At 40.0% G+C, this 22440-nt stretch overlaps 1 protein-coding gene across 1 annotated transcript in view; it reads left to right on the top strand.

Annotated features, from left to right (window-relative positions):
• Positions 1-4017: 4017 nt before the first annotated feature.
• The window catches only part of LOC144773821 (uncharacterized), a 41652-nt gene continuing 23229 nt past the window's right edge, over positions 4018-22440 (top strand). Inside the window, exons 1-4 of the mRNA XM_078658917.1 lie at positions 4018-4071; positions 7824-7871; positions 10111-10155; positions 13280-13675. Coding sequence (XP_078515043.1) covers positions 4018-4071; positions 7824-7871; positions 10111-10155; positions 13280-13675 — 543 coding nt within the window. The remainder of the gene's footprint in view (positions 4072-7823; positions 7872-10110; positions 10156-13279; positions 13676-22440) is intronic.

Below are 22440 nucleotides of genomic sequence, written 5' to 3'. Positions count from 1 at the left end.
CTCAGCTCAGCCTGGCCATACTGGGAATGCAAACCGGCCCTGGAAATTGAGTCAGAATGGTGGTGTGGGGGGGGGGGGGGGGGGGGGGGGGGGGGGGGGGTAGGTCAGAGGAGGGGCTAGGTGGGGACTGGCAAAACCATCCCCGGGTAACAAAAATGCCCCCACCAGGTATCCAAAACTGGCCCCCAACATTGCGCCCACCGGGAAAATGCTACAGCTAGTCCGGAACTGCGGCTTAGTAACCAGCTATGGTGACTATGATCATACCAAACACCATACAGAGACCTGAAGAGCTGTCAACTTACTGAAAACCATATGTTGTGTGTCTACGTCTCACACTTCTTAATTAACCACACTGCCAAGCACTGCACCCCATAATATGATAGCACCTCAATAGCATCACACATTACCTGGAAAAACTTCCTACATAGAAACAAGAAACAAAGACCACACCCTTCCAACCATACACTTTACACAGCTTAGCAGGTTGCCCATGTAGGCAAGAACTTCAGTACCCTACATGGGGTAGCAGGCGCTATATTAAAGCTGCAATACAATGCGGGCAGGTGCGTTTGCTGCTTCTGCCATGTACATGGCACACATTGTACATCACACCCCCAATTTAGATATCTTGAATTCTGTAGTAAGCAGCCTCCATCAGCTGTTCAATCAGATGCATAAATGGATGGCATTTGAAAGTATGCTACAAGGACTAACCCAGGTCCTTTCCCACTTGAGCTCAGACTTTTTCGTTGGATAACCATGGAACAGTTCATCTCATGGCTTGCTGAAATCCAAAGCATTCGGAATTCTGCAACTCGGAGACGGTAGGATCAACGTATCCCTGGTCAAACAATCCTTCCAATTCCAAAGCCCAAGTATCTTAGTTACAAGGATTTGAGAAAGAGGGGAAAGAGAACACCTCAAAGCATGATCACAGGGCCTTTAGTAGATGCCGCCATTTTGAAGGAAGGGATGAGCTGCAGAACCCTCTTAGCCATCAACAAGCATGCTGTTGCCCAGCTTACTTTCCTTACATACAGTGCTAAAATCTAGTAACATATACGACTGAAAAACGTACAGCAATTAAGAGGCAGCAGAGACGAAATTAAGGTAAACTATATCAAATGGAAACTAAACTCCAATGTATTTTCTCTCAGAGCAAGGCAGCGTGAAATGTGTCACACCGACCAAGAGGGAGCACAGCAGCACCACCTTCTCCGGTTAGAAAAGTGGGGTTTGGACTGTGACCAAGGCCTTGCTTGAAAAACGTATGATTCTGCTTAATGACAGTCCATATCCCTAATCATACGGTCTACTGTGATGAGCGCTCTTGACTGCATAAACCCCTGACACTGGTGTTTTCTCTGCAGGTGGATGGATGATTAGCCGTTAGGGTGGGCAAGCATGGTATATAAATGGCGAGAGGGGGCCAGGGATGCAGCAGAGTCAGTGAACCTCTACAAACAGCAGGACCAGAGAACTCACAAGGTAAACTGCGCTATGCTTTTTGATTTCACACGAAGTTAGGTATTTGAGATTTGAATGGGCCTTTTCTTCTGTAGATTTCAGTTAGATGCAACTGCTTTTGAATCTCCTACAGTTCTTTCATCTGTACTTCCAGTTGGGAATCTGGCAAACAACAGTCACAAATCTTGATAATTATTAGAAGCAATTGGTATGTTTACTTGTATAGCATAAATTGGTATCTCAGCTGAACATTTCCTCGAGAGCCACAAAGTCTGTGGCATGCCCGACGGACGCACCTATGCCAGCAGGGCGAGAGTAGGGTAATGAAAGGTGGGCATAGGGAGAAGTGAAGCACATGCATAGTGTGGTCAACAAACTGATCCTCGTGACTTCAGCCTGCCACCAATGCTCTATTCTCATGCACCAAGAATTAAAATCAAATTAATTAATTTCTAGTTTGAAGGGGTAAGAAATACACATATGGTAGTGGCTAAACTGCAAAATGTGAAACCAGAAAACCTTTATTTATGCCTCTTTCACAGCTTTCTGAATGTTCCTGATCTGTCAAGTGAACTGCCGCCCAGAGCTGCTGGTCACCAGGGGCCGCAATTCAAGGTCAGGAGGGCCACATTCGGCCCCCGAACTGTACCTTGAGTATTTCTGGTATAGGTGCTATGAAGAGAAGTCACAAAGGGAAATAGGATGCAAAGTATTTATGGGCCCTTAAGCAGTGGGGAAAACAGCAGTTCCAAACACAACTACTTCACACAAAAAAGCTCTGGGTGCATGGATTCTGTATAGTTGATGCATAGAGTAGCAATTGTGTCCAGTATGGATAATGAGGGGAGAAAAGTGTGCGATAGGACCCTGACGATATTCAGGATCAGGAAGCCTGAGGTACATTGGGTGGTGGCAGGTCGTAGTTCAGGATAGTTCAGGACTGTTGTCTGCTACCTTGGCGTATTGTTCTGGAAGTCCTGCTCAGGTACAGCTCCCGGATAAAGCATAGTCTGCATTAGTGAGAATATTCTCAGATTTCTGATTCTATACGTTTCAATGTGATTCCTTTGGTGAAGGCAAGCAAAAATTAAATAGCAACCTAATGCAACCACAAAGCACTGATGGACCTACAGTAGGTCACTGCTACTCCTGGAAGGTAGTGTTTGTCTGAGATGACAAATTAAATTCGCAATTAGCAGATTCAGATGAAGAAGCCATTTAATCATCGATATCAACAAGGGTTAACACAAAATAGAAAATGTCAGTTTCTTAATGTGCTCCTCCTAGCCAATATAAATGTGTTCAATTAAAATAAGCGTCCACTAGGCCTAAAAAATATCAGGTTATAGAGGTGCACACTGGGTCAAAAGGTCTGTGTTTAGCACTTTACATAAGAGATGCGACCAAAATTTGACCAATGACTCACGTTTTAGACTGCTGTCATGGGGTTTCTTACGCAAAGAGTGGCACGTTGAGTAACACAAGGTTGTAAAAGTAACACCTCTCCTCATAACATGACCGCCACTCTGCAATTACATTCTCTTTTATATCTTTTCAGTCTCATACAATTTGACCTCTATGGTAAACGCTATTTTATTCACTTTGTAGTAAAGTGGTACTTGTGGAAGGTTTCCAAGACACAGTGGAGCTGTCTTAAGTCTGCCGGTGTTATATAGCAGTTTATTTTTACTTCTTTCCTAAAGACAACTTCAAGCTCTCTGTGGTTGAATATTTATTTTCCACAGTACAATACACAAAGCAGCCTTTGGATCAGCCCCTTACTCATTATTCACACTTTGATGTCCCTGGTTCCATGGCTTTCCTCCTTGTTCTTGTTTTGTCCCAGTTGTGGTTTAGCTTTCCATGATAGCATATGTCATAGCTTGGTGACCCGTCCGTGCTCTCACCACTCTTTCTTGCCTGTTGCCTTCCCGCTTATCTGCTAGCTGTTTGAGTGACTGGCAACTGCACACTGTTACCAGGTCATTCTCTTCTGTCTTTTGCTTAACTGCTTAATTTAATACTCCAAAACAGATATCCACAATCTTGAAATTGCGTTTTAAGATTAACAATATATCCCAAAAAAATTACAAAACGCCAGCCATATTGGAGAATAACCACATTGGTGACCATCTTGCAATGGTTTCTGTTTAACTTTGATAGAAATATATTAATCTCTTTACCAGCTCCTTAGTGATGAGAGCAGCATAGACTGGACAGCATCAAGGGTTTTGCTACACAAAGAATACTAGTTGTGCAAGTACACTATGCTTAGTCAGCGGCTCGTAAAGCTGCAGCTTAATATCACTTTGATCAGCCATCCATCACATGGCTTCGGAGGCGACCGTGAGCAAGAGGAGGTATAATTCGCTTATAATCAACATGTTAATTCATAAAAGTTTCATTACTGATCACAGGGACTTAAGCTTGCGTCAATCATGATAGAAGAATGATCATTCTCATAGCTAAATAAAGGCAAAACTGAATATCTGAACTCTTTCTTCTTGCAGAAGTGGCCAAGACAGCACAGATCTCACCACAACTAAGATGAGGCTCTGTATCCTGCTCACTTGCCTTCTAAGTGTGACTTTAGCAATGCCAGTAAGTAAACAGGAATATGTTGACTAAGCAAATAACTAATGCTTTTGAATGCAGACTAAGAAAATATGATGTGGATAGCATTTTGTAAGATAATGTGCGAAGAGGGTTTGATGGACTGAGTGGGGGTTGAAAAGGAGCGGGATGAATTTGACTAGAGTGTTTTTTCACGGCCCTAAATCTATTTTTAAAAGATAAATCTCAGTCTGATGGCATACACAATTATTAAAAATCTTGTTTAAAATGCAGGGCTGGCCTAAGAGGGGCAGGCCACAGTTCCTCGCATGTAAATTCTAAGCAGTTTGGGGTTTGAACTAGCTTTTTACCTTCCTGAACAGGCCTAAAGCACAATGGTGTAAAGCGAGTGTAGTAATCACAACTTCTTACCCAGGTAACTACTTCTAAAATACAGCACATAAATCCTCTGCAGGGCTGCTTTGTTTTTAACAACAAAAAAAAAACATAGCATATCTCAACAGGACTACTATGCTTCCAGTAGTCTAGGACTAACAATTATTGGAACTCCAAGCAAAGAGACAATTTCACCCAACAATATGTTGGTTTAAACAAGACTATATGTACAAGAGCCAATAATCTAAAATAATAATCTTTCTCTTGTAAACAGTGTAGGACCCCAATCATTAATCGGGTCTATTTAGGACTGGCATTAATGGACGCTTGTAAATCAGATTTGGTTTTGTTCCATAGTAGAAGCAATGTCCATTGTTTAATTGCATGTTAGCTATTTACCCAAGTGGTAGCATATTAATTAGGGATGAGCGACATTAGTTTAGTAATTTTATGCAGCAAGGGAAAACAAGTATGCTACAACAGACGATGACCGCTTAGATATTTGTCACAACTCTGAAGGGATGGTTTTCATTTCATCAAAGTGAGATAGTAGTTATCCTCTTCTGCATAATGAAACGAGTTTCTTTCAGAATGCACCTGGTGCAAAGTGAACACTATATTTAAGAGGGTGCATTTGCTATTTACTTTGTCTATTCCTACCAACAAGAGCAGTGAAGCCCTCTAACCATCATGGAATGGCACCAGCTCAAAATATCTAGTATACATCTTTTTAGTTGCATAAATACAGAGACCAAAATAAAGTTTAGCTAATATAAAGACTTGGCTAAACAAGGACTCTTGTGGGTTCTGGGTATCACAGCAATTTAGTTTGGCTAAACCAAGTGTTTGAAGGAACAGACTGAACTGGGAGTGGTAAGAGAACTATTTGTACAAAAATAAAGTTTTCCTTTGCATACACGATTTATGCATGGGGAACTAGTGATAGAGTCTACACTGAGCGAAGCAAATAGAGGAGATTTTATGTAACTAAAGCAGAGAGAGCCCGCATGCACCCCACTGAGCTATCACTTATGATCAAAAACCTATGGAGTACCATGCTATCCATTTACTGACAGGGCATTAACTCCTTGTAAGAGGTTTTAATCTCTTTAAAAATTCAGTTGTCCTGTAATATAAATACAGTTTTGGCTAACAATATTTTGTTAAATATTGTTTGAACATGTAACTTTTCAGAAGGAAGATTGGATACTACCTAGTGATGAGCACATATAAAGGGCATATTGTTAAAAGACAAATAGTACATAACTTCTTGTGGATATTCAAAAATTCTATTTTCGATGTAGATAGGTTTGTCTTTTCATGATTAACGGGTTTGAGATATATATATATATATATATATTCATATTTAAGTCAGTTGAAAGGAAGGAGGCAAACCTAATGTCAAAAAACGGAATGCTCATTTCTTAATGAATAACAATTTTCAAATATTTTTCTTTTGGGGCGAATTAAACTTTACACAATATTTTAACACATCTCCTACAACAGGATCAGAGCCCCCCCCCCTCCCCCCCAGGGTTTTAAAAAAACAATCTAAAGCCCTAAATCCGAACCCACCCCCAGCCTTGGCCCAATCCCCCTTACCTCTACAGGACAACGAGGCAGTTCTTTTGAGGCGAGGTGCGGCACAGGTCATCAAGAGAAAGTGCAAAGGTCTCTCTGTTTCCTCTAACGACACCGATAGCCTTGACCACACAGGTGCCTTTACCACCGTTACCAGCATATACCCTTACCACCAGTGCACCGTATATGCCTTTATCATTCATACCTTTACAACGTTAATTCATTGTACAGTCATGCATGGTAAAGGAAAATGCGTTGCAAAAAATATGTGGTAATGGCTATGCATGGTAACAGTGCATGGGTTGTAACACATGCATGGTAAAGGTACTGCATGGTTACAGCCGCCCCAGCTTTTGCAGTCTCTTCAATATTACACTCTTATTTCACAGCCTTTTCTTTTTAAAGAGCACCGCAAATTATTGACAGAGGCCTTCTGTAGGTGGAAAGGAAAAAGGGAATGAATACAGGCTTTTCTTTTTCCGTTTTACCACGCCAAGGATACAACTAGCGGTATAAAAGGGGGTGGTGATGGACGGAGCATCTGAATCAATCAAACACTCACACCCAGTCAAAAGATCTGGGTTTAATCCATCACCGTTCTTTAGCCCACTCTGCCACCCCAGTTCAGACATGGCTATATGCAAATCAGTCTGACCCTGTGCCTCATGGGAACAGTCCAGCCCGAACTGCCAAGCCACTGGATTCAAGCAAGCCGGGCTGAAGACGGCTGGAATGCCAGAAACCGGTCCTCGGAAGCTTGTTTCCGGTCCAGGGAAGACATGGCTTGGCAGTTCTATGTATGGGGTACATGAGGATATCTACAGCATCGTTTGGCACACAATGGTAAACGGAAGATACAGGATGGTTTGAAAACTGGCAATTAGAACATAAACTACTAATATTTATCCAACCAAATAGACCCTCAAGTAACCAATCTGAGCACTCATGGGTTGTTATCTTTACTTTTTTTTATGACCATGCCTTTCAGCAATCAGCCTTATTCATGTCCGTTCCTTTAAAAAAAGGTCATAAAGCACACTTTTGAGCACTAGTTAATTGATTCCACATGATGATATCACAAACAGAGGACTCGCAGTTCTCGATTCAAATGGCTTGTAGTTTTTCTGCCATTACAGCGTGCACATCTCAACATTAACGTGCCCACATATTTCTTTGCATCTTAGTAGGTAAGTCAGCTCTCATTGCGTGTGAAGCTATTATATGTATCAAAACACGCCAGATAATTCATTATTGTCCTCTGGTAAGTGCAACATTTTGAAAGTATAAATTAAACTGTTTCACCCTCGTTTTGATCACATCTCACGTCGGAGGCACTCGTTGAAGAGTTCAGCAGTATGTAAGTGGCTTTGGTGGAAGGATATATATATATATATATATTTATAGATTTGTCATTAGTTTTATGAGCCCGACATATAAAGAAGAAAGAGATGGGTTTGGAGGTCTTACTATCGCTTCAATTCTCTAGATTTTGCTTACATGCACTTTGGGGAATGCTTCAAGGCCCACTAAGTAGATTGTTCTTTGGGTACTTAGACATTGCACACCCATTCCGCCACCCCATTTATGTATTGTTATTTTCAACAAAAAGTTTTTATTGATTGCTACTCATGCCAAGAAATCTTTAATAACAGTTTATCTAATTTCTCAAACCTAGGCTAATAAATGTCAATTGCTAACTCTATAATCAATAAGTACCCGATTGTGCGAAGACACAGTTTAAGTGGACTGGGTCGATGCAGTATTTTAAGATGTATGTTGTTGCAACATAGGCATGCTTACTATTGTGCTGTTTTGTTTTGCAGCTCCCGCCTCATCCAAATCACCCAGGTTACATCAATTTCAGCTACGAGGTATACTATCCCTTTTTGGGTCCTACATAATCCTACTACCAGGAAGCAACAGTCTCCTTTAGAGAGAGTTGGGGTTAGAGGCAGCATACTACACGAAATAGTTCTTTTGTTTGTGTGATGAACCTTTACAAAGTAATGCAGACATATCCCACTTGCTGGTTTGATAAATCTGTCACAAGGAAAATTAAGCTTGGAAAAAGAGAATTTGTTTATCAAATACAAAGTCCAAATATTATCTGGAAAAAGTACTTAGCAAGGACATGACTGATGTTTATCAGTTACTTTTATTGACCTCTGAGGCGTTCCATTAGAGCCAAAGTACAGTCTGTACAGTTGGATTCTAGGGCATCCTATGGAGAACATAATGGGAACCGCAGGCCTTCTGCAACTTATGTCACTAAGAAATCCTAAAATGATTAAAAACTGTACGCACATAATCCGAAGAATCACTGGGTTGCCGTCCTCAGGAACCGTACTCCATTACTAAAACCACTAGATAACAAGAGATGCTGAAGGGTTTAGCCCAATCTTTTGGAGCCAGAATGTTATTAGCTAAAGGTATTTTAGATATTGCTAGACAAGTCCCCAGGCGCAAACTAACCATATTTTACCCAGCACATGTTTTACCTCAAACCTTTGGTACTGTTCCCCAGAAGATATCCACAGTTGTTCATCAGCCAAGTCTTAAAAAAGTCCCTTCAAATACTAAAATGTTACCACCGCCCAAACAATGAAACTCATTTTCAGGTGCCATTTGAAAATGAACCATAAAGAAAGCAAGCGATGAAACGAACAAGTTTTTTAGGGTAAAAAAGAAGGGAATTGATTAATGATTTAGGTACTAAGGCATGACAGAGGATCTAGGCCTTATTTTGGGAAATTAAGCAAGCAATATGGATATATAAATGTTTTCTTTGTTTTATTGACAAGATTGCTTAGACAGGTTACATACTTGCACTGAATCAACGCACCATATACATGAATACGATTGAAGATGAGTAGGTTGACCAGTAGTACAGAACATCAGAAGGCAATAACATGGCAGATATTACTGGGGCACACCAGGACAGTGAACAATTCGACCCCAGCACATGGGAAACTCTACGCCGCGCGGGGACAAGTAGCATGGCAATCAAGCGGCAGGAGGCGTCTGGGCAGAATTTAACAAAGCCTAGGAGGCAGAGCCGGGGGGGGGGGGTGGGGTGGGGTGGGGTGGGGGGGGGGGGGAAGGGTTCAGGCTGGACCGGCGAAGAGGTGATCTCAGAAATAGCAGCGCAGACATCACACGAGTAAGTGGAGATCTTGGGGCATAGCCAGGTGAGATTAGAGAAATCCGCCGCAGGAGCAGAACAGCTCAGGCATCTATCACTAGGGGGGAGTCCCAACTTGTGCAGCTGAACAGGAGTGCGGTAAAGCCTATGCAAATATTTAAAATGAATGAGGAGCAGGCGGTAATTTGGGGACAGTCCCTTAGTCTGGTCGCAACAATAAAGCCAATCAGCTTGGGAGATTTCCACACCAAGGTCCTCGCTCCATGCCACACGAGCACGGTCAGGGAGATGGAGGTAGCCGCCAGCGTGAAGGCGTAAAGTTTAGTCACCAACTTCCGAGGGGAGGAATAAGAGAACAGGAAATCAAGAGTGGCCATCGAGGGGGGAGGCTGGGGGAACACGGGATGTATCTCCTTGCAGATCGCCCGGAGCTGATAATATAGTAAAGTGTCCATAGGACCAGAATCGTCAGGTGCAATATTGATATATTGCATGGATGGAGATGCCACCTCTGTGCCAGCAAGATGTCATGTTTCTAGTCATGGACTGCCTCTTGCTAAATTACTGTATTCTAGGAGTTGTAGTCCAAGGGTTAATTTTAGTTAATTAATTGGATGAACATACTGGTGACCAATATTTAAAGCCTGAATTAGGACTTGCAAACTACCACATCAAGAGCAGCAGAGGACCAAAAAAGCTAGATTTAAAAAAACTACAGGACACTATCCAGTACTTCTGCCAACTTTACTGCTAAGAAACCTTAGACATCAACCCCTACTAAATACCGTTCAAAATAGATATGTCTTGCTCTAATGATTTATCTTTTAAAATGTTGGTAGGATTAGTGGTAGTCATGTCAATGAACTGTTATGTTTTGCACATGTTCAGCTTTGGAAAATATATTATTTAGTGAGATGTTGGGTTAACAGTAGGCAACATTATGTATTTTAATGTTTTGTTTTTTTAAGGTAATGACTCCGTTAAAGTGGTATCAATCAATGATGAGGCAACCGGTAAGCTTTAAGTTTTTATACTTATCTACTTTATTTAGGAATTCAGAAATTCAGCTGAAACAAATAGCAGGGTACATGTGAGGAGTGCATACAATCTGTTTTTCTGTAAATGTGCTAACATCCACAGAATGGATGTTATCTTTTAACTACAGACCTGGGCAGTTTTGAAGTAGGAATTAAGATTGCCTACTTTCAACTCAAGAGCAATATAATAAGGGAAAAAATTAGGAGTAGCACCCAAGACTAACAGCAGAAAAATGCATTAGGTGGCAATATGTAACTAATGTATAATACCAGGACTCAACTGTGAAGGGCAATTCCTTGAAATTTCACAATACATAGAGCTTGTTTCTAAAGTTTAATTTCCTAAAAGCTCAGAAAATGTTTGAGAGAGTATGAATTAAATGCTGATAGACTTATTTCACATGGAAATAAGAAGCAAGGAAAGCATTATTTCGCACGAAGGTGTAAACTAGTTAGTAAATTGTAGAGATGAATGACTAGTAAGTTGCAACAAGGAAGCTGGAAGGAACAGAAAATAACAGAAAAAAGAAATGACAATCAGTGATATTCATGACATCAAAATGTGAATGGATAATGAACTTAATATGCGAGCAGATGCAAGTTAGTCTCTGCATGCGATTAGAAAAGTGGTGAAAATAAAACAGTGTGCCACTTTAAAAATGGTAAAAGCAACCCGCATTATCACATTGCTTAACTGGGCTATCAAACTGCATAGTAATTTTCCTATTCAGCATAATATTTAGGAAACCGAGGCATGAGGACAGACCAGTATTTAATGTGTAGTATATTTCAATATTTCCATTCACAAGGAGGCACTCAATATCCTAAATTCGTTACTGCAAGTCTACACTACTGAAAGATAACGTTTAGTTAAGTAAGCCGAGGGGTGCTGACTGTCCTAAAGTAAGTGCAAATTCCTAGAAAGAGGGAAGACTGGAGAGCAGGAGAGAAACAGGTATTGGTAAAGCCAATATGTCTGTCATAGGCTGCAGGCGTAGTTGCTTTGCCGATGCTGGTTTCCCTTTTAAATGTTTTCGTAAAACTTTATTTACCAACATTTAAAGATGCCTACCTTTATGAGTGCACTGCAAGCAAGTGCATTAGCACCATCTTTAAAAAGTTTGTAATAATGTTTTACTAAACGTATTTGTAAGACTGTCCCACTTGTATCCGAATGAAGTTGTTGCCATCTTAGAATGTCTTTCATATTAAGTTTTACAAAAGCACTTCAAAATTCGATGCTTATGCACCCATATGTGCATGTGTAGGCAGCCATCTTGGAATGGCTTACAAATCTACAAGATGGCAGCTACTAGAAGTGCACACCACTGGATGCTGGTAAGTGAAAACAGCAGCAAAGGTGCTGGTAGGTGTTTCTGGGAAGCTGCCAGGACCTTGTAAAAGGATTTTTTTTAAAGGGGCAATAAACAAAGTTAAAAACACAAACAAATATATTAGCCGAACAGTCAACTGAACTAGTTTTCGTCTGAAGTGCACTTTAAGCAGAAGCAAAATGCTGTCACTCACAATTAGGTGAGCCAATGACCGAAGTGGGCAGACCTAGTTAAGGCAGGAAAGCCTCCCAAAGTTACTGTCTGATTGGTCAGTAGGTGAGGCCATCACATGAAAGTGAGTAAGAACACAAAACCTATGAAAGTCATTAAAGCAGGTACAAAAAGCAAAAACAACCAAAGGTAACAAGAATATCAAAGAGGAAACATCTCAAATTGTCATGGAGAAAGCACGAGAAAGTCATGGTGTCAGTTGAAGTACAAGACAAAAAATTAGAGGAGGAAATAGGCTTATTTTACACAACAAAACAAGGGTAAAATGAAAGATATTATTCTAAGTTTATTTGTTTCCACATAAAAGATAAGGTTTTTCTAGTTAGATACCCATCTTCCTGATATTTCTAGTTATCCAGAAATGCCATCAATTTGGAGTACAGAGTATATGTCAAGAAAGTAATAACGATAATACAGAAATTATATATATAAAAATTATATACATATATATTCACTAAAAAAAACAAGGTGACAGGGATGTATAGTTAGGCTGACATTTCACTTGTACAAAACCAGACAAGATCAGCAGTTATAGTTAGCTGAGCCAACTATAACTTATGCCACCACAATGCAATGCTTATTAATTCATATATTACATCACTCATGACATCTGAAATGACATCGCGGACTACATCATCCAGATATTGAGTGTTTTCAGAAGGGACTGAGTGTTAAACATATATACTAAGGTAAGGGGCTATGGGAGTGCCTATATGAGTGAGTGGGTGGGTGTGTAAGTGGTGTACAGACGAGTGTGTGGGTATGCGAGAGACTGTATACATGAGTGAGTGGCTGTGTGCATTTTTGTATGGGTGAGTGAGTGGGTGTGTCAGTGGCTGTAAATGATGAATGAGAGAGTGCTTGAGTAGCTGAATAGGTGAGTGAGCAGGTACATAAGTGTCTGTAACAGGGTATACGAGGTAAAGTATGGGTGCATGAATGGGTGTATAAGTGGTTATGGGTGAGTGCCTTGGTGTGTGTGATTGGCTGTATGGGTGGGTGAGAGACTACAGGGGTGAATAAGTAAATGGTTGTATGGGAGAGTATGTGCTTGTCTCAGTGACTGTATAGGTGAGTGAGCATGTGGTAGTATATCTATGAATAAGTGAGTTGATGTGTGAGTAACTGGATGGATGAGTGGATGGATGAGTGGATGTTTGAGTGACTGTATGAGTGAGTGAGTAGGTATGTGAATATGGGTAACTCGTTCAAGATGAGAATGGCTGTACGAGTGTGTGTGTGTGAGAGAGTGGATGTATTGGTCAGTAAGTAGGCACATGAGTGGCTCTATATGCGAGTTAGTGGTTGTGTTAATGGCTGCATGGGTGAGTTGATCTCTTAGTGGCTTTATGGATCACTGAGTAGTTGTGTCACGGTTTGTATGGGTCTGTGAAAATGTAAAAAAAAAAACTGTGATTCGGATAGCAAAGGTGCATGCACTGTTAATTCTAAGGTCTTTGAAATTAAACTAGAACATATTTGTCAAGATGTTGTTTGAGTACCGTTAACAAATGCTACATAATTATTTTCACTAGTATCCATCCTACGGCTATGAACCAATGGGTGGATGGTTGCAGAGTCAAACCATGCCAGGATCTCCCATTATGCCCCAGCAGCATTTTCCACAAATGCACGCAATTCCACCGATGCAGCCCCACCACCACATGATGCTTCCTCAGCAGCCCATGCTGCCCCATCAACAAATACTGCCACAGCACCAGCAACTCCTGCAACATCTCGGCCAGCAGCCACTGTTACCTCAACAACCAACCCACGTTCAACAAACTGCACAAGCAAGTCAACCAATTCTGCCCCACCAGCCACAACAGTCCGGTCAGCCAATATTTCCTGTGCAGCAGCAGCCACCTCTTCAACCCGATGCGCCACTGGAGCCTTGGCAACCCACAGACAAAACCAATCAAGATGAACAGGTGAGTGAGCCTTTACAAAACACTGGACCATTACGCTAGGTATAATTATCGATAGGATGGCTTATTTTACTAAACAACCAACATGCAATTTTCAAAGGAAATAAACAAAATATCACCAGCAAAACATAATATGCTGCCATCATTACATGATCTTGGAAAACATACTTTAATAAAAGGTGTACACCACAAAGCACAGTAAAACTCTCAAAACCTAATGACCATAAAATAATAAGCCTTATGTCGTTCTAAACTAAACGAAACTTATTACTGGCCTTACATGTCAGAGTGCAGTAGTGCATTAACAATTTTCAAAGTGGGGTTGCAGCCATCAGTGTTACAGCACTTAAGTAATAACGATTATGAAAATTTTTAGCGTCACAGAAAGAAAAGTGTTGCAAATGAGACACGCTCATGTAGCAGGAGAGTTTTGTACTGGTGTAGCATTGTATTGTATTGTATTGTACTTTTATTTATATAGATCTTACTGCCCTTGACGGTGTCAAAGCAATTTTTTGGTGAGTAGCACGCTACTCCAGAACTCAAAAATGATTAGTGGTGGATTAGTATAGCGAGATCTGAAATTAATTTGGAGGGGTGGACATGTGAGTTTATTTGGATTGAAAAAGGATGGTGAAGGGATAGAAGAGGGAAGAGTTTGTATTTATATAGCGCTTACTAGCCCTGATGAGGCGCCGAAAAAGGCAAGTAGCAGGCCACTACGGAACCCAAAACTGGATTTGTGGGGAATTCGATTAGGGAAATAAGAAATTATTTTGGACGTGGACATGTTAGACTATTAGTTGGATTTGGAAAGGATAGTTGAGGTAAAAAAGAGGGAAGGTCTAGAAAGTGTTTTAATTTTTTTGGGCACTCATAGCAGTAGGAGGAGGTTTGTGATGAGTAAAGGGGAGGTGGACGAGAAGAGTCAGAGGGAGGGGTTTAGAAAGGCTTGTTTGGGAGAACTGAATATAGTAAAAGGTATGAGATGATGGAAGGAGGGGTAGAGGAGGGAAAAGTCTTAGAAAGGGTTAGTTTGGCGATCACAGTAGTAGAATGGGATTTGGGCTGAGTCAGAGAGTGGAGGTAGAGAATATATTGAGAGAGGTATAGGGTGAGGTATAGGGTAGTGCATTGGAGATGCTGAATTATCGGTATCAATATAAAAGTACATAAGTACATGTAAGGTATACATTTATAAGGAAGGTAATGTATAGGTTTAAGTTTTATTTAATAAACTCAGACCTTCAAGTGTTGCTGTAGTTACAGTTAATTTATTGGTTTTTATATTTATGTAGTATGGAGTTGGTGGTGCATTTTGGAGCATGCCATCCCAAAAATAGATGACTAGAGCATACTGTGGCAGCACACTGTCATTTAGAGACTTTTCCAATAAAGTTGCCACTAAATTTTCACAGGCATGCACTATATAGCACACTATTGATGTGTAGAAAATGGGGTTCAGCAAATATGTATCAAGTGCTCATCACCAGGGAAAGTGTCTTGATTTGTTTTCATTTAATTAAAATCATTGCTACTATCAAACTTTAACTACACAAAAAGAATGCTTGTGCGTGCCTTCCTAACTGCTGATACATTTTGAAATATTTCTAGAGCACATTTAAAGACATTTACATTTTGTTGTTGTAAAAAAATTGACAACTACAGCCTTTACTCCCTGAACCCTAGCAACATTGTCACATAGTTCACTTTAAAAAATTCTCTCAATTTGCTGTCTGAGAAATAAAAGTAAAAAACAATTTCCATGTTAAGAGAATTAGCAGCAATTCGTGAGGAGACATGGCCTGACAATTGACAAAATTGTGTTGCACATTCACGTTCTGAACTTCAGCACAGTTATTTTGAGAGTGCTGCAGCACAATTCCCACACACCTACTTCCAGCATCTATGTCAGAGTGTAAATGTTTACAATGGTGTTAGGTCATGTCTTTTTAAATAGCTCCAACTTGCAGGATAGTCCTTTTTTAATAATCAACTTCTTTCAAAAGAATACTATTACATGATATTGGAAGACGTTACAGCAAGACATGCTCCCAGTGGTTGTCTTTCTAATTATTTACATGTTGTTTTGTGAAGAAGGGGTGGGGTGTGTGTCTGCGCTCGGGTGCATTTGTAGCAAGCGGAAGCACACTTATGAGCCACAACACAAATATCTTACCAAGAATTGGCAACGTAGTACAAACACTATTTAAGGTAATAAAATACAAAATGCACATATGTATGCAGATGCACAGTGTGATGTGTGACGTCTCGAATGGATCATGACCCCTCTCCCCTCCCTTAGCAGTGGTAACATAGCTTATTACACTCTGCCCATTTGTGTAGATGGTTATGTTACATTTTTCACGTGTGTTTGTTTAAATAATAGCTAGTTAAACAAAACCAATATGCAAGAGGGTTACATGTGTGCAGTATGGTAAAACCACACTTTAGAGGCCCTGTGACTAGAAAGAGTTGTTTCCATGCGTAAATTATTTTTACATGCAATTCTTGAGGCTGTAAACATTTGCTATCTTGTGAATTGCATACAAACACTGGTAATTAATTGGACTTTGAACTGCGCTGTAGTAATAAGTATGGCATTGTCCTTTTATCCATACAGTTGCTCTAAATCAAGTGAGTTATTGGGGTACATTTATTTACCAAATATATTTATGTTTGCCATTAAACATTAGGCATCCTAGCTCTTAGTCGAATTTCTCTCAAGACTCCTCAATTCAGTCTTAATGCTCCTGCGTACCTTTTACCACCCACCACTACCTTGCCCTCTTTCGGTGAAGATTTGCTTGATACTAATTTGATCCATTTTCTCTTCAGGATTAAACTGACGAAGAATTGGAAGTCAGAAAAGGATTCTAGGGCTTTTCTACTGCACTTTTGGGAACACATCCATCTTCAGTCCACAATGCAAGGACAGCTCAATTTCAATTATTTATAGCTATTGCTAATAAGAAATCTGAACCCAGAAGCAAACAATAAAATGTTCAGAACTGTGTATGTGTCTCGGATTTCTTTTTGTTAAAATACAGCACATCTGGACTTGTCCTGCTGTCACACCTTAAAGTGCGGCATGTGTGAGGCCGAGTGAAGTGATCCAGACAGACAGAACAGGGATTTATATTTGTGTTCTAGTTACAGTGTACTGTGCGTGTATGAAGGAATGCACCTGAACCTAGGGTTCAAATAGATTTGCTGAACATAAGTATAAAGTCTTTCTTCACTTCCGACTGTATTTAGTCAACTTACCTGTGCCAAGGCTTTGAGATCCGTGAAGCAGCAATTGTGGTATAATGTTAGTTACATCTGAAAACACCAGACCCACAGCTGGTGAATAATTTCTGCTTTCCTACCTCGTGCCCCTGTTTGCCATAGACAGCCACCAGGCCATCAGCCATTGGACGAGGCTGATTCCTGAAGAGCACCCAGACATCCCTCCCATTATTCTGCAAGTGCTTTGAGGTGAGACGACCATGGGCGTCCGAAGAATCCAGGATCCAGGGAGGGGGGGGGGGGCAATTATGGGGCAAGTGACCACCCCCCTCCCCGTCCCTAGTTTGCCGCAGATGGAGACGACTAAGGGTGGCTGTGTTGCCTGCAACAACCCTGTGCCTGGGTAATGCACTCTGGCATGCAATTGCTGATTTTGATTAAGAATGAATGGAAGTGGGCATCAGGCCCAGTCATGATAGAACACAGATATACATGTGCAATAATAAGAGCACACTGACCTTGTGCACAGCCTTTGCAGGTTGGCTTTATTTTCTACTGCTATGAAAAGATTTAGGAGTAGAACGTTCCATGCAGAAGTATTCAGTGAAGAGCTAGCAGTCACCTTCAGCACAGCCTGTATGTTTACTATTAACAAAAGCTATCTGGACTCCAGTTTACTCACTTGGCGCGGTGCTAGCTCCTCCACGCTCTTTCCTGGCACGGTCAGGGTCACTCAGACCCCATGAATGCATGAGACATAATCAGTGGAAAAGATGGGGAAAAAAGGCTCTGGCAGTACTCTCCTTCACCGCGCAGCCCCCACCCCTGAGTACTTTGAAACACAATTTTTGTACATCATGATGTCAAAATGCCCTCATTCGAACCCAAATAATTTTAGATATCCTTACGGAGGCAACAATTATAAAAGCCAGTGCCTTCTATGAAAGTATACCATAATAAAAATGAAGCTCAGTTGGTATAATTACAAAAAAATACAGATGCCAACGTAAAATCATATGAAATTGTAATCCATACTACTGGATAGTCAATATTTAATTACACAAGTATAGCTCAATTTATTTTAGACTTCAATATCAAGTATTGAGGTCTAGTCCTGTAACTGCTTCCGGTCGGGGTTATCAGTGCGCGTGTGGTTGAAAGCGCAGCCAATTATGTTCCTAGGCTCACTATGCCGGAAACTGCTACTGGAGGTGCTAGCTACAACTTAGCCTGCCCTTTGGAAAACCTAGTCCTTGACCGGTAGCCCTGGGCTGAGATACCAGTTGCGCGTGACCGTATAGACAATATGAGATGGCAGAGGAAAAACTTGTTAGAGGAGAGGTAGCAACTGAGGTATGGCACAAGAGCAAGAAAAGAGAAGCAAACAGTGATGGAAACAACGCTTGTGTAATAAACACAATCTTTTTGTGGTGGCTACAATGTTCCCCGCCTACAGGGAGCTTTGATTGGAGATCTGCCTCCAATGCTTTCGGATGAACTATTTTAACAGACAATGAGAAAAGTACATGGATGAGCCATAAAGTAATTCCATACAAAGAAAGACTAGGGAGTTAAATACAACTGGTAACCATTTCTCAATATATATTGGGGCTCCTGGTTCAAATTCAGTCATAAAGAAGCGATTAACACGAGTTGCATTTAGTCGCTAGCAAACATACTTAATTTTATGCCGCCTGGAAGACAATCGGCCAGAAGAAATTCCAAGGAATCTGCTGACGTGCTTATCACTGATGGGAGTGAGGCAAACCACTACAACGGTTTTACCTATCTGTTGTACCTTTGAGGTGTGATCGCCCTCATCAGGTGAGCTGTAATTTCCTGTACTGTTACGAGCCTATGATAGGATTTGTTTTATAAGTCTTTGCTCTTCGAAGGTTTGTAAAGCACTCCGATACCCATGAGGGTCATGTTTGTGCTATATAAAACTCTTCAAACAAATAAGTGATTCTATCAAGCATGCTTGAGTGCACACTGCCAGGAAAACAAACAACCATAGACGCTTCCAGGGAACATGATGGAATGTATGAGACTAGGAACACAAAACTCCAGGTTTCCTAATTAAAATGCCTTAATCATGGCGGTTATGACTAATAACTTCCCAGGTTGACAAATGCCAATGCCTTATATATTGGTCCACCCAAAAATCAATTTCACAGACTTCAGGTTATTCAGAAACAAGTAGCCTGACTGATTTTTAATCAACCCTGGAATTGTTACATTACAGCCTTATTAAGGGACCTTAATTGTCTCCCAATGAAATAAAGGATATTTAAAGCCTGTTGCATCACTTTTAAGGCTCTACTAGGCACGGGCCTCTATAATTTAAAACCCCAAATTAAGAAATATATCCCTGGTTGGAAACCATGATCCTCTTCACCTAATTAACTGTCTATCCCAAGATTTAACCGGAATCTATGGGCAGTGTTAGGTTCTCTGTACAAGCCTCTAAAATGTGGAAATCCCTGGGCGGGGGGGGGAGGAGGGGCAGAGTGAATCTGTGCTGTTTCTTCAAACCAGCTGGGTAGGAAAAACCTAAGTGTGCATGTCAGTTTTGCCAGCCTGAGACGTCTAGCCCAACTGACAGGGGCAGTTAAAAGCATCTACCACTCCTCCTACCCCCTCCCATGCCCCGGTCCCGTCCCTCCCTATACAAGCTGCTCGGCCAGCAGTTGAAAAATAAAAAAAATGACAAAATATTGTTTTATTTTTCAGCTGCTGGCGATGCTCTCCCACCATTGCGGAAATTCCACTGCTGCAGCCGTGTTCACTTATAATAGTCAAATCAAACGGTGCAGACAAAAAATAGATAATTAGTATACAGAGCAGAACGGCTAAATGACCTTGAAATGCTGTACAAACCACAAGTTAGATTGCAGCCTGCCTGAGATAAACATACCAGTTACATTCCCCGAACATCAGTGTTCATTCCCCACACTATCCACCAGTGTCACCTCCTAACAACCAGAGCCAAGTCCTAAACTCAACCACTAGTCCCAGCTCCTGACAATCACCATTGCCAGATCATCACTGTCACCAGCTCAAACTGCCTAAGGGTCTCCTCCACACACTCCCAAGGGATGCCTCATCCATCGACTACAAAACAGTGCCTGCTCCATAGAGCGGCTACAACTGGCAGCTCCACATGTCAAACACACATGCCCACTCCTCACAATAGCCGCAGATGCCAGCTCTACACTATCCCCATAGTCTTGCGCCTCAAACTGCCACACGGTGCTCCTTAGACTGTCCAACTGAGAGGCTTTTCACATGGGTTGCCAATGCTTGCCTCTTGCGTGGCTTACCACTCAGAGCACCTCACAATGCACACCGCCGTGGGATTCTCACAATGCCAACCAATGCGTGATTCCTGAACCCAACACTACCCACTAGTGCCCCATGTTCTATATATATCACCTACTCAGCAATGCCGTCATAGTGGTTGCTGGGACTTGCAGTTCGAAGAGATCATCATGAACGCTTACTGGTGTGCTGATTGCATCGGGGAGGGGATTCAGGTGCTAGCAAGTATTTCACACAGGACTGGGTTCATTGGAGAAGGGCTCATCACAGTGCAGGGGGCTGAAGAAGGCAACCATGCCGAAATGCATTCGCCGCCACTGGGACACTCGGAAATAAACGTGTTCTGTGTCTTGAAATCCCCTTTTGGCCTCTGATCTTATTTCGGAAGGATATATATATATATATATATATATATATATATATATATATATATATATATATATATATATATATATATATATATATATATATATATATATATATATATATATATATATATATATATATATATATATATATATATATATATATATATATATATATATATATATATATATATATATATATATATATATATATATATATATATATATATATATATATATATATATATATATATATATATATATATATATATATATATATATATATATATATATATATATATATATATATATATATATATATATATATATATATATATATATATATATATATATATATATATATATATATATATATATATATATATATATATATATATATATATATATATATATATATATATATATATATATATATATATATATATATATATATATATATATATATATATATATATATATATATATATATATATATATATATATATATATATATATATATATATATATATATATATATATCACAAGCAAATAACTCCATCCACTTCTACCAAAGCCTCGGCGGCGAAGAAGGAGAAGAAGGAGAAGCAAACCACTTCTTTGTCAGGCAAGATGTTTTATTTCAACCTTCACGAAAACTGAGGAGTTAGGTCCCGGGACACAGGGTAAGCTGGACCATAGAATAATTTATGAAGAAAGAAATGCCGACCCTGCAGTTTTTGATGGCTATTTTAATTCAAGCAACAAACCAAATCTTTGTTATGATTTGTATGGTCTGATTTATTTAAACCATTTACTTTTTATATAAATCTCATTAATTTAAGGCATTAATTGCATGAGAAAAACACTACGTGCATACAATAAAACATATACAAAAACATTTAGCTCAAAAACATTTGACAAAGAATATTTGACAAAAGAACATGTGACAAAGTAACATACAATCATTTAGTGTACATAAATATGTGAATAGAGAGACCAGTGACAGGAATGAAAGATGAACTAGGAATCAAAACTTGACTTTTCCAATCACACATCCTGAAATCAGAATAAGAAAATCGAACTGAAACCGGCTAAAGGTCTGAATAACAGGGGAACTGCAAGGAAATACTCCGAGCGCCAAGAATAAGGAGCAAAAAGACGTGGCCACCGCCGGCTGGCGGTTGGGAGTAGATTTTTGTCCAGCGCACGGCTGATTTGAACACATACCAAATAAAGGTGCAGACCACCGGCTCTAAGAAAACGACCAACACTGACTGAATAAGATCTCTTGAACATTTGGAAACCCGCTGCCAACTTGAAAATAAAGACGACTAAAACGAGAAAGCCCTGATGAGAACTTGTCAAATGACAGAGCAAGTTCGAAACGCGTCGGCAATAGCAGAAAGGATTTAAGTGATCTGTTTATTAATCAGACAATTGAAAAATTTGTATTTGTTACAATTTATTTTGTCTCTTGGTCCTTACTGCGAACAGCTTTATTCTTATAATTAAGTTTTTGCTAAATATCATATAACGATTGACGCTTCTCGTATGATTGTATTCACATATTTATGTACACTAAATGATTGTATGTTACTTTGTCACATGTTCTTTTGTCAAATATTCTTTGTCAAATGTTTTTGAGCTAAATGTTTTTTGTATATGTTTTATTGTATGCACGTAGTGTTTTTCTCATGCAATTAATGCCTTAAATTAATGAGATTTATATAAAAAGTAAATGGTTTAAATAAACCAGACCATACAAATCATAACAAAGATTTGGTTTGTTGCTTGAATTAAAATAGCCATCAAAAACTGCAGGGTCGGCATTTCTTTCTTCATAAATTATTT

This window comes from Lissotriton helveticus, chromosome 8 (genome assembly GCF_964261635.1).
Source record: "Lissotriton helveticus chromosome 8, aLisHel1.1, whole genome shotgun sequence".
In the NCBI taxonomy this organism is placed as follows: Eukaryota; Metazoa; Chordata; class Amphibia; order Caudata; family Salamandridae; genus Lissotriton; species Lissotriton helveticus.
The sequence above is the reverse complement of the archived record's forward strand: the minus strand, read 5'-3'. Positions and strand labels throughout refer to the sequence as shown.